Source organism: Vipera ursinii (genome assembly GCF_947247035.1).
Source record: "Vipera ursinii genome assembly, chromosome: 5".
NCBI lineage: Eukaryota > Metazoa > Chordata > Lepidosauria > Squamata > Viperidae > Vipera > Vipera ursinii.
The window spans coordinates 46,746,646-46,765,500 of record NC_139518.1 but is presented as its reverse complement, the minus strand read 5'-3'; the positions used below and the strand labels follow the sequence as shown (position 1 = coordinate 46,765,500).

Genomic DNA, 18,855 nt, shown 5'->3' with positions numbered 1-18,855 from the left:
AGATTTGCTTAGTGGACTAGATAGTTGCTTTGCATAATCAAATGCATGAACAAAATAGTATACACTGATATAGAAGAAAAATAAAGGCTGAAATTTTGTTATATCTGTATGGTGAATTCTCAAAGGAATTAATGACAGTTCCTGACTGAATCAATGACCCTGTTGTAAAATATAATTCTGTTCATCATATTATTAATTTAATCTGTATCACAAATCTCTTTCTTCTCTCATTTCAACCCTCCTTCCTTGATAGCATTTGCCCTCAATCATTGGACGCTATGTGCCTTTTGCAGCCGTGGCAGCTGCAAACTGCATTAATATTCCATTAACAAGACAAAGGTAAGATGGTATGGTTTGTTGGATGGAAATGTAATGGGAGAACTGCTACAGGAAGTTCAATTCCTGGTAATTCCTTATAGGTTGCATATTTTAGTATTATCTTATAATACTAAAAGCATGGAGTATGTATAAGCTGTAATAACATATATTCAAATTCCTGTAGTAGATCTTCAAGATAACATGTAAGGTTTATGCTGGTCTATGACCATGATAAAGTTTTGATTGATTGGTATGTAATGTTTGTATCTTAATATTAATTGTAAGCTGTGTCGGTGTTAGCAAAATTTTTCCACTGTTACTTAAATCAGGAACTGGGATTCTGAAATAGGAATAATCTTTTCCTCCATTCATCTTCATACAGCAACTTTCTTCCCTTCCCATTTATTCCTTTGCAAATACAGGTGCAGTAGCAAACACAGATCAAAAATTTAAAACACTTCCACCTTCATTGGGATTCCACTGGAAATTAGCACTGGGGACAGCTGAGGTGTATACTAGTCAGTTCTTCTCAGCTGTTTTCTACAAAAATGAAATCATCTGGGCATCTAAAAAAAAATCAGTCAAGTACTTCCTCTATTTCATAGAGAAGAGGTTTACAATGTAAAGCCTGTGATCATTGCTAGGCTGTGAAAGTGCTGCAGGTGGATCCTGGTGTGGGCATATATATGATCAAGACGTTTAGATAGAAAGTAGATTTAATTATGGGAATGTGCAAATGCCCATTGGATGGGAGCACATGTTGTAGTGATTGGCTTCTATTGTAACCCTCAAAAGCTTTTGTTGATAAAGTGGGTCCTATATAGAGGACTAAGGTTGCTATAGTCATCAGTATTATACAACAGATGAGGAAAAAACAGCGTAATGAAATACAGAGAAAAGACAGAATGAAGAATAGACAGTTTATGTTTCCCTCTTAACTATTTCTATAGGGAGCTAAAGTTTGGTATCCCCATTATGGATGAACAAGGGAATCGGTTGGGGGAATCAAAGAAGGCCGCCCAGCAAGCCATTGTGCAAGTGGTGATTTCACGCATTGGCATGGCTGCACCTGCAATGGGTATGTTGTGGCTACCTTGACAAATATTTGAATTTCAGTGAATATTCCCTCTTCACCCATCTTTTTTTAAATGAGAAATTTTGAATCAAAATTAAAATAACCTCTGAAAGTAGAGCTTGAAAACCACAATAATATAATATTGTATTTCAGCTGTTTGCTTAGTTGCTGAAACTTCTGAATTCAGTAGAACTTGTTTCTGATGAGAAGAATATCAAGAATTATGCTACTGGGAAAATATGTTTGTTCTTCACAGTTGGGGCATTTGGGAGAGCTAGAGATACAAGAAGAAATATTTATTGTAGCTCCAGTCTCAGTATATATAACTGCTTCTTGGAATAATCTTCTCTAGTGTATCATCTTCAATTATTAACTATATTTCTGAGACTAGTGGGATTGTAGTCCAAAAGATCCCCAGTTGAATGCAACTTGAAGGTGGAGAAAAGGTACATAGTGAAAACAAATATCCCAGCAAATCCAGCGTGTGCAGGTTTTCTCTGTCCCTTTCTTGGGAGACATCTAACTGACCTTTATGTTGTCTGACTCTTCATCCACTTCCTCTCCACAGCCATCCCTCCTGTGATCATGAATGCCCTGGAGAAAAGAGCATTTTTGAAGGTATGATCAAGTTCATGTTCCTCCATGACTTTATGCCTAGAAGGATGTGGTTCCCATTTTTGTCAGGTTCCTTTCTAGCACAAGATAAGAAGGAAGTTGGCAAAGTTTAAGCCTAATTTTTGCCTAACCTGACCCCACACAAAATGGCAACTGCGAGACAGGAAAAGGAAATTTAGTTTTGTTTTCAGATGCATCAGTTGTCATGTTGGAATCAGGGTTGGTTGGATGGATGAAGAACATGAAAATTATATACATTTTAATTAAACCAGCTTTTTCCAGTTGGGTCCTCTCCAGATGTGTCAATTTTATAATTGGAACTTATAACTATGCTGGCTAGAGGTCCCAGAAACCTGAAGGGCAACGGATTCTTCTTTTCTTGCAAATGGCAAATAAGAGATTACCGTAAAAAGAAACTATCCTATGCCATGTTTAGCTCCCGGCATTAAAAACTATCATGAGATTAATACTTTAGTGAGATTGCTAAAGTTGTCCTACCATTTTAGTCCTATGATATTAATTTTGGGAACCATATACAGTAGCACTTTCCCCCTCATATTTCTGATTTCTATATTCTAGTGTTTATTAAGCTTTTTTCCTCTCAGAACTCCTTCCCACTTTTGAAAATGGTGGAAGGCCCCAAAGGAGCTTTTGCTTGTATACGTTATATTATTTACCATATTAAAAATTAAAATTGTCCTACGTGAAACTGCCACTACTTTTTCTCATGATTTTTTTTTAATCCCATTTATATCCCGCCCTTCTCCGAAGACTCAGGGCGGCTTACAATCTAAAGCACAAATCAATGTGCTTAGCAATGATTGTTGATGGGATTTTAATATTATATTAGTTGTTGTATTGTATTGTATTATTGTATTTTTAAGGTTGATAGATGAATAGTTTTGATTTTGTGGATTCCTGAGAGGGTCTTGGGAGACTCCAGGGGTCCACAAAGGGTACACATTGAGGACCGCTGTTACCGTGATGTAGGGTTTTGGCAGCTTCTCTTAGATGTCCTTCCAAGGTCTGTGTTATCATTCATTTTCCCACTCCAAACATTGATTGCTGAGGACAGCAGCTTCCATGGGAAATGGCAGACAGAACATTGTAATTCAAGCTCCTCATGGGTCTTTCTATGTGCATCATCATTGTACACATGTTCAAAAGAAGTGGGACTTGCATTATGATGGTCTGCAGTTTTGCTGATTTTGCCCTCCCCCCTTTTTTCCATCTAAGGCAGACATGTTAAACACAAGGCCCGGGGGCCAGATCCGGCCCGTGAAGTGGTTTCATGCGGCCCACGAAGCCATCCTGAAAACAGTGAGGGAACGGCCCCCACTGCCTTGGCCCTGGCCCAGAGACCCTCCTCCTGCCAGAGACCCTCAGATCTGTCCCACTCCTGCCCAGGCCCCCATAGGCACCCTTGATGCGAACGATGTAGAGCTGGCCACGCCCACCCAGTAGGCCACGCCCACCCAGGCCACACCCACCCGGCCCCCTGAGGGCACCGCAATGCTGATGCGGCCCTCAATGAAATTGAGTTTGACACCCCTGATCTAAGGAAATTATATAGGTTTTCTGTACGTTAAATGAGTTTCTGGGTTTCAAAAAATAGAAATATTCATAGCAGCAGATTAACCTATTCCAAAACCAAGTGCTGAGAGCTTTGTTGAAATGTATAATGACTTACTTCCAGGTAAGAATGTCGTGTTTGTAACACTGAAGATATTCCAGAAGGATGGCTGTGGCAAAGGCAGGTGTACTTGTTGTACTTCAACACACCTGTTGAATTGTGGCACTGTGTTGTTAAGGCAACATGACATTTTGCCTCTGCTTATATATTTTGTAAGGGACGTGGTGGCTCAGTGGGTTAGGATGCTGAGCTTGTTGATCAGAAGGTCGGCAGTTTGGTGGGTCGAATCCCGAGTGCCACGTAGCAGAGCGAGCGCCTGTTACTCGTCCCAGCTTCTGCCCACCTAGCAGTTCGAAAGCACGTAAAAATGCAAGTAGTAAAATAGGGACCACTACGGTGGGAAGGTAACAGTGTTCCATGCGCCTTTGGCGTCTAGTCATGCCGACCACGTGACCATGGAGACGTCCTCGGACAAGCGCTGGCTCTTCGGCTTTGAAACGGAGATGAGCACCGGCCCCTAGAGTCGGAAACGACTAGCACGCATGTGTGGGGGAACCTTTACCTTTACCTTTATATATTTTGTGCATCAGGCTCAAAAAAAGGTCCGTCACCATTTCAAGAAATGTATGGCTATGATTGCTCCATAAATCGTTTCACCTATATAAACTATAAATAAAGAAGAATTTTTTGCTTTGGAAAACAATATGAATATTCCGTGTAAACAATTTCTTTTCTATTTCCATCAGCGATACCCCTGGATGAATGCTCCTCTGCAGATTGGACTTGTGGGCTTGACGTAAGTGACATCTTTCTCCTATGCAAATAGAATTGTCCAGGGACTTCTGTATTTTCTATACCAAAAATGTGACTTTACTAGTTGACTAATGAGGAATTACACCAATATTTAGCAAGGGAGTTCCCATCTGTTTGTGGAAATTTGGGGTGACTATGATCTTTGGTCTTGTTTATCCTGTTCTGAGCATCTAACTTGTACCATCAGTCCAAAAACTTTGTGCAATCCTCTAGCACCAGTAGATGATGAACCTGGAGTCTTCCCAAATGTGGTGCCATCCATATTCTGGACAATTTACTTTATTCCGCACTGTTGTCCATTGCAGCTGGATGTTGGAACTGTAGTCCAAATCATATGCACTAATTAGGGAAGCTGAACAAGGGTTAACATTCAGTCCTTCCTCTTAAAAATCTAATTAGAGGAATGTTACAGTGTTGTTGGTTGGAGTCTGAAAAGGCACTGGATACTAGAGGGAAACATTGATTGGGAAGCAAGAGAACTACAATATAGGATTGTGTTATGTGTGTTGTTTTCCCTCAGCGTTCTAATAAGATATTGGAAAATTGTTTTATGTAAATCCATTACATGTGGTAGACAATTATGGTTGATGATACTCAAGTAGCTGGTGAGCATGATAGTTTTTTTCCCTCATGAGTCAAGTACACAATGACAAAATGGCAACCAACAGTATTTCTTCCTTTCTTGTCTTTCTTCCTGTAGTTTAGTGTTTGCCACACCTCTTTGCTGTGCATTCTTCCCACAAAAGAGGTAAGAAATACTCTTGCATATTCTTGCATGTTACTGTTGCTTTCAGTTACGTACAGTATTTGTTTCCTCAATATTTTTCAGGAAAGTGTATTCTAGAGCATTTCCCCAAATATTGTGCCAAAGAATTTGGGATATAAAGCCCAGCAATAGAACTTTGCATTGAGAAGATCCCAGATGCATTTTTTGATATTTCGGGCTGGAAGGATCTGCTAAGCAGTGAGGGACAAGAACAGCCAGTATCAATTAGAAAAGGTTGAAGGCAAAAAGCACATTTTCTCCCCAATGGCAGCCTTTGGTTCTTGACATTTCATACTTTCAAGCCAACATATGTTCAGAGTTACCTTCTTTAAGAACTTTTTTTAAATAGACATTTACACATTCTAATGGACAATTCCATACTGAATATTGAATTTCACATTTCTATGGGGTGGTCATAGAAGCGTAGAGTTCATACAGTGTTGTATTTAACCTGCCCATTTTGTCTCTTGCATTGTGGTCAGAACATCTGGTTTATGAACTAAAAAACTGAATATTGAATAATATTTGAAATAATGCAGTCAAATGAATAATGAAGGGCACTTTGAATTTATTTGCCATCTTACAGAAATAATGATTTCTTTCCCAAGGACACAGTGTTGAATATATAGCTCAACCAGCTTTTCCATCTTTGTGTCTTTGAGAGGGCTATGCAGGTTATAGGACCTGTAATACAACATCTCCAGAATACATATTAAATAAAGTCTGTAGAACCCTAATTTTCCAAAACAGGCATCACTAACCCTAATTCTTTAACTTATTGGTGTCCATAGCAGGTGTATTTTCAAATAATCTGTATATTATTTCCTTTTGCAGTTCAATGCGGGTGAATCGCCTGGAACCAGATGTCCAGAATTTAATCAGAGAGAAGAACTCGGATATTGAGGTTATCTATTTTAATAAGGGACTTTAAGAAATGATACCAGATACTAAACTGGTATGCATCTGAAAGAAGTCAATGATGAACCAGTGAACCAGCACACTAAAGGAGAAAGTTACATTTTGTAATAATATAATCCCTTTTATATGCTGCTCTCTTATTGGCTGCCAAATCTTGGCAGTCCTATGTGTGTGATATATCCTTTCTGCATTCAGGAACAGATTATAATCTGGCAGTGTACTTTTGCCGTGATCAAAACAGAATCATTCCGGTCTTGACTTGACTCAGCTTGATGACAGCACCAGAGCTGCTGACAGTTTTTACCCAATTCTTCTATTATGCATAATTCTGCTGTAATGTGTAGGGTGTTGTATGTGAAAGAAAGAATGTTTGTTCTACACATGTAATCCCTGTGAAGTAATATTTAAGAATCATGAAACCAAGTTCATTCTCAGGAGACGAGCTCTACTGAATACTTTTAAATTTTACAGGAATCAGGTTCAATGGAAAAGCAATTTGCCCTTTGTTTCAACTGAAGTCTTTCTTACTCAGCACCTAATAAAAACATCATGGTTTCATGAAGGACTTGCACATGTTTTTGAGCTGATTAGATTCCTGGGATTGTAAAAAGGCTTTGCTCCAAGCCATCTGTTCTTGTAATAAAAAATGACTGCATAAATAACCATCTCTGCATCCTCTTGCTTTTTAAAACATTTTTGCAACCAATGAAGCATTCAGTTACAAAGATAGCAATATATGCAGCCCTACTGTTAAAAACCCCATGAGGTAGATATCATCATTAGTGAACTATGAGTGTGAGAAAATACTGGGGTTTCATGGTAATATTCTTTTTTACCATAGTCACCAAATGAATGTTTGTTTAGTAAATTGAGGACTACCTTACATGATGGCAATCTTTCCCAAAATAAGAATGACATTATGTATTTTTTCTTCATGCATCTTCATAATGCCCATTTTAGAGCACAAATCTTCTTACTCATAGGAATATTTGTTTGGATTACTTTAAGAAGAGAAATAATCTTTGGTCCATAATGCAATGTGTAACTATTATTCATAGAATGCAGGCATACCTGTGCTTGAACTGATTCAGTGATCCTGGAATTATGGCTTTAATCATGTCTGCACAGAACATATGAATGGCTGAATGCAAGCATTTCCATGGCCAATTATGGCACCTCCTTCTGTGTGCCATCTAGACACAACAGATCAATGCAAGGATCAGTCAATTTGCACACAGAGATCAAATGCACTAAATCAGCATATCCACATCCTAGAAGAAACTTTGGGTGAAGATATCACATAGCACCTCTTAAATATTTTGAAAAACCTATGCAAAATGGGTGGCTGAAATGTCAGAATTATCTTTACAGTGGTATTTCTAGAGAAAATACTCAAAGGTGATAATAGTGGACAGTCCTTTGATGGTGTGCTGTATAAATCTGGTATCAAATATTATTTGCAGTTTTAATCAAAAGTTATTTTTGCCCTTCACTAGAAGGACCAAAGAACTTAATTTAGGCACCACAATGCATAAGAAGCTTCACTGAAAATGATGCCAGAACTGCCTTTCCAAAAGATGTTGCAGGTCAGTACTTAATCCACTTTTCTGTTCTTTTCATCTCTATAGCAAATCACTTATTTTAATCTGAGTAAAATTGCCTACCTTTGGTTCCTTATAAATGTCACTAATGTTGGAGGCTCAGAAGTTCAGTCAGAGGTTGCTATGTGCTTTTTTATGTTTACTCTTAATGAAACCTCTTGTTTAGATTCTCTGGTATGTAATCTTATAATATTACAATACCTTTTTGAATTTTTATATCAGTGTGGTTTTTTTTATATGCTAGGTTGTGGTGGAGTTTTATCAAACTAAAAATTATTTGTGTGCAGCAATCCATTATGTGTTCCATATCATCATGACTCTTGTGCAGCTTTCCAAATAAAGAATATAATTTCTGTCTCTTGAATACAACACTGTTGCTATCTTGGAGTGATAGAACACATGCACATATGGTTCCTGTTTCCACTTAATGAACTATACGCTCTGTTTACTTTTTAAGGAAAGGGGTTGAACAAAACTCCTCTCTGTCTTCTCCTCTCCTGGTTTAAGTCACTTAAGTCTCTTCGGGATTAATCTAAAGGCTAACGTTCCAACCTCCCTAGGATTTATTTTTATTTTATTTTATTTTAATTCCATTTATATCCCGCCCTTCTCCGAAGACTCAGGGCGGCTTACAAGCTTAGCAGTAGCCTTCATTCTATGTATATGCCTGCTTATTATTAGGGCTTTCACACACACCCCAAGTGGCATTATTACAAAGTCAGCTTAATTGCCCCCAACAATCTGGGTCCTCATTTTACCTACCTCGGAAGGATGGAAGGCTGAGTCAACCTTGAGCATGGTGGGATGCGAACCTGCACTAATTGCAGGCAGCTGGTGTTACTTAAGGAGGCATTAGCCCACTGCTCCACCACAATGTCCAACCCACAATGTAAGAGATCAGCAGTCTTTTTCAACTGTGTATCTTCCAGATTATAACACCACGTTCTCCATCACCCCAACAAACCTGGCCATTGGACCTGCCTGAATTTTCATCGTCTCCAAAAAAACAATTCTTGCCATTGAACTGGGGACTTGAAATTTCTGACAAACCCTTAATATCCACCAAAAAACTTCCCGTCTATGACACAGTCATCCCATAAATTGACATACCATGCCTGAGAAAAGAACTGAGCCCAAAGCTGGGGAAGAGGCGCAGATGCTTCCTGCTTGTGCATATCCCCAGCTGCTGGCCACTGAAGGTTTCTGTCCTCTAGATGAGCATATTGCATGGAGGGTTGTGGGCATGAGCTCTCAATCAATGGCTGATAAATAATGTAGGAGTCTGGTGCAATAAGACATGTCACTTATAATGTTGCACTCATAAATTAAAGATGAAAAGGTACAAGTCTCTTGCCAAAAAAAATGAAGACAATTTTTTAATAGGTTGCCAATCTGCTGTGAGATGGAATCCTCTAGAAAAATGAATTACATTTTTATTATCTGTTTTATTATGCTTGAAAGAACAGGATTAAAAGAGAATACAGTTAGTTTTGAATATAGCTGAATGAAAGGAGACTACCTTCCTTCCTTTACAAAGGATGTTGTTGAATGTGGAGATATATTTGTTGGAAGAATATAGGGTGGATTATTTACACTGATGTGTAGGAAAGGATTGCATTCCAGCCTACATGGAAGCCATAAAAATATTCAGATGGTTAAGAAGAAAGTTATCTATGTACCTTGGATAGAGAAAAAGGTTTCAAATGAAAACCTGACTGGTTGCCTTAAAGAAATATGTGAAAATAACAGTCTTTCTTACCTCTGTAATTCTTGGCTGTTTCCATCTATTCTCTTTTCTAAATTCTCTCCTGATTTCATTAATTTCTCTGAACTAGTAGATCCTAGGTGTTGAGTGACTTAGGTATTCGTTGGTCACAGCAAAGTAGTTAACTCACAATAACACTGAATCAAATTATTGTTTTCCTCCTAAATCAAACACATAGCTCAGATTTTAAAGATTAGAGGTGGAAAAGTCCATTTCAGCATATGAAAAATGTCTAGACTGTATTATGGCAGAATTTGTTCATTAATAATTATTGAAAATATTCAATAACTCCCTTAATCCTCTTCGTTACTTGATGGCATCCTTGTAAAAGAAAACACTGGTTAAAAAAAATCTTGAAAGAAATCCCAGCCCCTTCCTTTGTTGTTGTTAAGTATATTGTATTAAAATCACAAACTCTTGATAAATTGATAAACTGTTGAAACTGAACTAGATTATAATTGGAAATTGTACAACTCTGCAATTTTTTATAACTCTGCAAAGTTTTTGTACTTAGTTGTTGTTTAAAGAGAACTAACTAATTTGACTCATTGTTATTGTGAGTAAATTATTTTGGTGTGACCAATGAATATCTAAGTCACTCAACACCAAGAATCTACTAGTCCAGAGAAATTAACGGAATCTCATACAGGAGAGAATTTAGAAAAGAGACTAGATGGAAACAGTCAAGAATTAAAGAGGTAAGAAAATTGCTGTTTTCAAAATATTTAAAGTAACCAGTCCATAGACGAGAATCCAAGAATCTCTTATGTTTGACTATTTCTTTGTCTCTCTGCACTGGCCAGCTGCCTCCTATTTTTTCTGCCTTCTCTGTCCATCTGGCTTCTGCATACCCTCCCTTCTCTTCCACATATGACTTTTATTTTACCCACTTCTCTGTGACTGTCAAAAATCAGCCCATCTCTACTAGAGGCTTTGCTTTCCCCATCACCCATTTACCAACTTTTCCTTGATTTCAGTATGGAGACACCTGTGATTGAAGGAATGCATGCCTCTTTTCAAAGCTGCCCTTTGTGTTGTGTTATAGTGTCCCTTGTAATAGGCATATTTTTAGAGATTGTCTCATGCTGTTTGATGTTCAGCTTTGATCTCCCACAACATTGTACTAAAGATCAGCGAATTCATGAATTCAGAAAACAAGCAAATTCGAAACCTGTTTGTGAAGTTGCTTGTATGCTTTTTAAATAGAAATCCAATGCCTGCACAGTTACAAAGCAGAAAAAAATGCATTACAAGTTAAGTTGTAGGTAGTGCATTAATAACAATAAGCAATCATATGTAAAGCTTTGTTTCATATCCAGTATAACAACATTACTGCACAATGCATTGCTACTCATATGAGATATCTGATAAAATATTTACACCCCTTTCCATTTTCTCAGGAATAAATGAGATCGCTTGTTCAGGTTGCTTGTTTCATTCTGAAGTTGAATAAGCCTCCATTCAATATTGCACATTATTTTTAAGCAATGGGACTTAAAAAGAGATGTGGGTTTCAATAGCTACATTTGTTACATCATTGATCATCTTAAACCATGATTTGTTGACAAATCACTATTTATGGGATTCAAACATTACACTACACTATTCATGATAGCTTATAAAACATAATGAAATTGATTGACACTCCAATAAAATTGGCCCAAACAAGCCGCATCATGGCTTAATGCAATGTGCACCTAGTTGTGTCTGTTTTGGAGATTCTCAAGGCATCTGGTTTATGAGATTCCCAAAGTTCTTTTCTGCCTAACTGTCTAACCTGCAACTCTGCTTGGCTCAAGTACAATGACAAAAGGAGTCAAGTCCACAACTAAAAATAAAATAAAATTGGACATGCTCAGCCTAGAAAAGAGAATTGTAAACATCTTTTTCCATTTCTCTTTTTAAACAGAATTCCTGACGATGGCAATTATTCTAGCTTTAAAGTAACTACTTTAAACTTAAAGTGAGTACAATATAAAATATTGTATATTATTAAGTGAAAGAGATCAATCTTTTCACCAATAAGTCAGAGCAGATGGTATGTATTAGATTGTTAAAATTCTAAATTGAGACCAGAGGAGGGTTGTTTTTTTTGCGGATTGATGGACAGATAGTTTGAGAAAAGTTATGGAACTTTGTTTTTTATATGATAACTGCAACAAAATTATTCTATGCACAAAGATGGAAAGATTTAGCAATGCCCATAATGGAGGAATGGTTGGTGAAAATGATGGAATTTGCTGAGATGGCCAAATTTACTTGTTAGATTAGGGAAAAGACAATATCTACATTTATTGCTGACTGGAAACACTTTACTAACCTAAAACAGAAAAAAAATGAATTCATGATTTATGGTTTTGATTAAACAGGATAGATTATAGAAATAAGAGAGTTATGCTGTAACCATACAGAAGTAAATTTATAATTGTACTTATATCTGCTGTAAAGAAAATTGGAAGCTATTTCTTTGTATCTTGATTCTTTTCTATTTTACTTTTTTCTTTCTTGCACTTTTAGTTTCTCTTCGATTTTTTCTTTTCTTACTTTGTAAGATAGTTTGTACTAGTTTTAATTTTCCCTTTTAAAACAACTTTTATATAATTATGTATAATTATATGTAGAGAGAGAACTGAACTTTAACACTCTGATAAGTTGGGCTGGGCTGACCATACTGGCATAATTTCCAAGCAAGAAAACAGTAGCTATGAATGTTACATATGGATAGACTTAATTACTGCCAGGGCTCACTGGGATTCAGCTTTGGCATCCATTTCAAATGCCAATTTGAATCTTAGTCAGCCCTAGTAATAAATAATGTGGGAACAGAATCCTGGGACATATCAGATATATACGTCCCCTGGGGAAATATATAATGGATTTCCTTTGCCGCCATCAAGATAATTCCACTAAGAAATGGGGAAAAGACATCCTTTTTTTCTGGAAAGAATTTGAATAGCAGCACTTTTCTTGATTTAAATGGTTACATAAAGGTAGAATAGAAAGTTTGAATAAGGGAAATTTTTCACTTATTTAATATTATATCATTGCAGAGAGAGAGAGAGATGCAGAGTGAAAAGAGTAAAAACAGGCAGAGAATTAAAGACAACCCAATATGGTTTGTCAATGTCAACTTAAGCCAACCCACGAGGTCATGCAGGAAGAAAAATAGGCACCACCCATTTTGTCTCTTATTCAGATCACCAGGGATAAAATTAGATGAGACAATGCAGGCACACATCTTTTCATAGTAAGATAAGACATTTGAAGACAATATTCCTTAAACCTTAAAGTTTATGTATTTATTACTCTGCAGACTTTCCTGGCTCACAAATACATGGCAATGAAAACAAAAGCCTCAAAGCATTTCTTTGTTTTGGAGAGAAATGTTTATAAGCTCTAGGACACACACACACACACACATTTCTTTTTGTGTACAACTCATCTAACTTCATCCGTGGTGGTTTGTATTAGTTCCTTAGCAGCCTTGCCACTGCCTGCCCTCCGCTGGCCCCAATACATGTATAACCATTTTTTCTTTCCCTCTTTCTAGCCTCATTAGTGGGTTCTTGTTCTTACCTGCTGTCATCTATTACCTTTTCTCTTTGCCTCTCTGAGGGATCCCCGTGCTTGGTTATGATGAAGCAGGCCATTAAGTGGAGTACAGTTTTACCTTTAGGGCTGGATTGTTTGCTCTCTTACTTCTCAATTAGTATTTTGGAAAATGTGAACCAAGATTAATGGTTGCATTGTTTCAGGACAGGATAAATGAAGACTGGGAAAGGCAACTTGCAACTGGCAGAGCTATGGTTGGCATAGAGACCTGCTGCTTCCAAGACAGGCAGAAGATGCCAATTCAACAAGCTAGAATCCATTTGGTAAAGGCCAAAGCAGTTGCCAATTTATGGGAGATGAATGTTGAGGATAAAAAATAGAACCAGGAAGAAAACAGATTCTTTGGAGATGTGTGGAGACTTATTTGAACAGCAAGATAGATAGACAATGGATACCCTACCAGTCTTTCATCTTGGGAAAGACTGCAGTGTGATAGAGGAATAATAATGATATCTTTGACACCATTGTAGATAGTAGTAGGTATACTACTACTCTACTCTACTCTTCTGCAAGAACTTGCCCTGCAGTGACTGAGCTCTGGATGTAATCTTCAGAGCATCTCCACAAGTGGATGCTGAGTAATCATTGAAAAATAAACAAGAGATAATTACGTTTCACCAGGTTTGGTGTCAGGTTATCTGCAGAACTACTTCCCAGCAGAGTTGGTCCAACCATTTTAAATGTCTTGGGAGAGGCAGCTGGTTGTTGCCCGTTTTCTGGAAATTAGTGTGGTTTTTAAAAGTTTTAAAACATCTGTTATATAATTTGGGTTTTATTGTGGGAAGATATACATTTGATAAATAAATTTCATTTTATTTATTTGTAGCTATGCCACCCGTCTCACAGATATATTGACTCTGGATGGCTTACAATGTGATAATTAGTTTACATAGATTTTAATTGTATGTAAATGGAAATCAAATGTAATTTTTGTCCTGAACCTCAATCCTAACCCTAATTCAAACCCCTTTATTTTGTCTCAGCACTTGGGATCTTTCGACCTAAAGCATTTGTGCCATCAATATTGCAATAGATGTTTCTGAATCTCTAGAGCTGGATTCAATGCAACAGAAAGTAGAGTTGATGAAGAATGATCTTCAGAAATTCCTACTTACTGTAGAAAAAGTCCTACTAAGATGCTCATATAAGGTGGAACTTTTGATCAGTGGTTTATCTTAAATCATTACCATGTATGCATCCTCCGTCCCACAGGAAAGAGGGAAATAAAACAACAGCAACAACAAGCAAATGGAACGATTTAAAATGGTACAAATTTGTATGAAATAATTACTAAAGAATAAGCCAGAGGGCAGCATCCTCAGGGCTTTTTATGACAACATTCACATAAACTTTCCCCAGTCAGTTCCCTCCATCTGTGGTGATTTGAAATGGGTGCTGTAGAGGTAGACAAGGGTAGACAGCTCATGGGCAGGTAGCCTCCCTGGGCTGCACGTGAAATAGTTGCCCTTTTGTGTTTTTCGGTAGCTTTGCGGAAATGTTCTTAATGGTAATTCTCAAAAAGCATCCTCCAGTCCCACAGGGCCTTTTCCTGTTTTAGGGGAGCTTCATGTTTAAAGCATTCGTTTAAATGTTAAAACCTCCTTTTGACATCAAATGAGGTGATTTCCATGGTTTTGCCATGTTTGAAAGTACCTTTTGCTCCTTAAGCCCCAAGGGCCTCAGGATTTGGCTCCAGGCACTCCAGGGACATCGTGACTTTATTACTTTTTTCCTTTTCCAGCCCTGGGAGGCAAAAAGTTTACCTTGAACACCCCCACCTCTCAAAAACTGGCATTAAGAAAATTGCCCGTTTTCAAAGTACGGTAGATTGAAATATTGGAAGGCCATCAGTCTGCAAGAGATTGCTTTATGTTGTTACCTAATGCAGGAAACTGTACAAAGTTCACACATGCACCTCTGAAACAATATTGGAGCTAGTATATTTATTATTGAATGTCATTTTTGTACAATATACAAAATACGTAAAATACAACAGAGATTCATAACCGCGGGGCGCAAGATGATATTCCAGGGGGCGCGAGAATATATCAGAAGCATTCTAGGGATGCGGGGTATAGAAAAGCTTGGGAACTGCTGAAATACAATAACAGCAAAAATAAAAGTTTTTTTTTTACTCAGATAAAGTAGGAACAGAACCGTATTTGCCATCATAAGATGTACGCCAAATTTATAGATTAGATTGAAAATAGATAGTTAATTTGGTCAGTTCGCAGTGCTGGAATATTAGGGCATTTGTCCTCCCATGTAACTTCAAATCAGGGCTCAGTCCGAATCCAGGCTAGCTGAAAACATCCCCAGTGGCAGCTTACAGAATTTCTTCTTGTAGCAGTGATGGTTCTAGTTTCTTGCTGAGTTCACTACTGGTTTAACTACCCAATAGGAAGAGAACAGGGAGCCATTGCAACATTTCTGAGCACTTATAGAAGGAGCCATGGGCAAGGCAGGGGCGGAGCAGGAATCGATTAATCTTGAAGATATTTAATGAGGAGCCCCCAACCGCAGACTTTAACCTTGCAGATAATGGGGTTAGGGCTGGTAATTCCTATCGACAGAGTCGGCTCCCCATACTTAATGAGCTAATCAATACTTGTTCTCAGCTTAATTTCCATCTAATTGCTCTTTAACGACGCCTGATAATGGCCAGTCTCCTGTGAGTGCATGGGGTGTATATAGTTTAGGATAAGATTGTCATGGGAAAATAGTAAATTGTCCTATCCCTGCCTGCTGGGTTATTAGTACTTTAAATAGAAATTAGGAACTGGTATTGCTTTTTAATCTGCCTTAGTGATTGGCAGTGGGCATACTTTTTTGTATTCTAGGTAAGTTGAAGGCAATTTGGACATTAAACCAAAGCCTGAAATTAATTTATTTCATGCACTGCTGTCAATTCATATTTTAGGTGGGGCTGGCCATATAATCCCATTTCTCTAATTCAGTGTTTCTCAATCTCAGCAACTTTAACATATGTGGACTTCAACTCCCATAATTCTAAGATTTGAAACCCATACATCGTAAAGTTGGCAAGTTTGAGAAACACTGCTCTAATCCAACAAGTACTTCTCCCTGTTTAGGGAATTATGAAAAGAACTAGCTCAGTTGTTTTTAAAACCACATCCTTCTAGGCAGCATTCTAGGGCATGAGTTTATTCAGTAGGAAGACAACTTTCAAATCTAAACCTTTAAAAAGATGCATTTGAAAATGAATGAAACATAGGAAAAGTTTGTGTCATCACTGTTTACATCAGACATTGTATCCAACTAGTACTTAAGATGATAATTATGGTTTGAGAGATAAGTGAGGCTGCAGTTATTATTGTGTATGATAGGTGCAACTTTAATTCCCTGTTGACATTGTAGTAGTAACACTGATCTCATGAGTAACCAAATATTAATGCTAGTGCAGGAGGAGAGCTCTTTCCTTGATTTTCCACTGCTCCATATCAAATGCAATACTTTGACTACATTACTTCTTGTGATAAACATTTTATTTTCTCAAACTCCATATGTTTATTTGTGGGCATGCACTTTTTAGGAAACTCTAATCGTATTAGCAAAAGAATAATGTAGAATTGGAAAGCAAGCTGAAGGTTATTGATTCTAACCCTTGCTCAATATCTATTTGCTATGAAAGATGAATTACCATATCCTTGAAAGATGGTCATTCAGCATCCAGTGAAGAGTAGCAAAATATTTCAACTGATAATCGTATAGATTAATTTTCCTTGTACTCTTTAAAGATTTGTGGAATGCATCTGCTGCAACTCAGAATTATTAAAATTGTACTTTAATCCACTTAAAGTAGACCAAACTGGGGAAGTTTTCAACTAGGGGGTTTATTCAGGATAACCAGATAAAAAATTACTCCTTTACACCCAGTTCATAATTTAATTATCAGTCAGCTTCTATGGCTGCTGACAGCTTTCTGGTCTATGCAGACCACTAGCGTGTGTCCTTTAGATGGCAGCAGAGGGCGCTGTATTCACAATATAGAACAGAGATAACTGAGCTAGCGGGAAGATCAAATAACTATTTTGCTTACTCTTGTTAAAGTCATATGTTGCTGCCTGTGATAAGTGAAGATCATAATTCCACAAAGAGATATGAACAATTAAACACATTGCCTGGAGTAATCCCTATATAGAAAACTATGACCAGAATTTGGCCCAGTATTCTTTGTTCTTTACAGGAATAAAGAAAATAAGTAAAGACTGAAACAGTTTTCAGGGCTATTTGAATTGTTCCTTTCTGTCTCAGAAACTTGTTTTCTTGCCTCCCCTTATAGCAGAAGGAAAGTTGCTTGCCAAGTTGCTTCCTTTTTTTCCTGTTTGAATTTCACAAAGTAGATTGGATGCGCTTAATGGTAAATACAGTTAAGAGTATCCCATATGTCAGGAACCTAGAACATATAGGACAATGCCATCAAATGATCCAAGTCCCTACATTTGCCTGAATCTCTGATGATCAGGATACTAATGTACATTATTTGCACTGGAGAGAATCACTAAAACAAACTTTCAGAAAATTATGAGTTCTTGGTGTTCTCTGAGCTTTTGTTGTTTTCACGCAGATTTTTCATTACTCAGCTAAGTTACATCTTCAGTGCTAGAAGGATAATCAAACAACGAATCAGCGAACACCTAGAGGCAAACAAAGTCATTACTAAAAGACAACATGGGTTTGTCAAAAACAGATCATACCAGACAAACCTTATTGCATTCTTTGACCAAATGACAAAATTAGTGGACCAGAGGAATGCTGTGGATATAATTTACTTGGACTTAAGTAAGGCATTTGATAAAGTAGATCACAACCTACTACTTGATAAGATAGAAAAATGTGGGTTAGACAGCATCACCACCAGATGGATTTGTAGCTGGCTGACCGGCCGTACTCAGCGTGTGGTCCTCAATGGAACCACATGTACATGCAGGGAAATGTGTAGTGGGGTGCCCCAGGACTCTGTTCTAGGCCCAGTGCTCTTCAACATCTTCATCAATGATTTGAATGAGGGGATAGATGGGGAACTCATCAAATTTGCAGACGACACCAAGCTGGCAGGAATAGCCAACACTCCAGAAGATAGGCTTAAGATACAGAAGGCTCTTGACAGACTTGAACACTGGGCGCTATCTAACAAAATGAAATTCAATGGTGAAAAAAGTAAGATTCTACATTTAGGCAAGAAAAACCAAATGTACAGGTATAGTATAGGTGGTACTTTGCTCAATAGTAGTAACTGTGAGAGGGATCTTTGAGTCCTAGTGGACAATCACTTAAATATGAGCCAGCAGTTGCTGCAGCTGCCAAAAAAGCCAACACAGTGCTAGGCTTCATTAACAGAGGGATAGCATCAAGATCATGTGAAGTATTAATACCTTGGTAAGGCCATACTTGGGATACTGCATCCAGTTTTGGTCACCACGATATAAAAAAGATTTTGAGACTCTAGAAAGAGTACAGAGAAGAGCAACAAAGATGATTGGGGCACTGGAGGATAAAACATATAAGGAATGGTTGCTGGAATGGGATATGTCTAGTTTAATGAAGGGAAGGACTAGGGCTGACATGATAGCAATGTTCCAATATCTCAGGGGCTGCCACAAAGAAGAGGGAGTCAAGCTATTTTCCAAAGCACCTGAAGGCAGGACAAGAAGCAACAGATGGAAACTAACCAAAGAGAGAAGCAACCTAGAACTAAGGAGAAGCTTCCTGACAGAA

At 37.7% G+C, this 18,855-nt stretch overlaps 1 protein-coding gene across 10 annotated transcripts in view; it reads left to right on the top strand.

Annotated features, from left to right (window-relative positions):
• The window catches only part of SFXN3 (sideroflexin 3), a 37,207-nt gene that overhangs the window by 8,988 nt on the left and 9,364 nt on the right, over nucleotides 1–18,855 (top strand). For 6 of the 10 annotated variants that reach the window (XM_083363756.1, XM_083363755.1, XM_083363753.1 and 3 more), the window contains 6 exons: nucleotides 254–339; nucleotides 1,269–1,396; nucleotides 1,962–2,011; nucleotides 4,388–4,437; nucleotides 5,155–5,202; nucleotides 6,055–6,696. In XM_083363756.1, the coding sequence (XP_083219882.1) occupies nucleotides 254–339; nucleotides 1,269–1,396; nucleotides 1,962–2,011; nucleotides 4,388–4,437; nucleotides 5,155–5,202; nucleotides 6,055–6,151 (459 nt within the window). In that variant the 3' untranslated portion in view covers nucleotides 6,152–6,696. Of the gene's footprint in view, nucleotides 1–253; nucleotides 340–1,268; nucleotides 1,397–1,961; nucleotides 2,012–4,387; nucleotides 4,438–5,154; nucleotides 5,203–6,054; nucleotides 6,697–7,634; nucleotides 8,109–11,413; nucleotides 11,468–13,259; nucleotides 13,942–18,728 lie in introns of those variants that run through there. The other 4 variants (XR_014492665.1, XR_014492666.1, XR_014492664.1 and 1 more) reach the window with 4 other exon arrangements.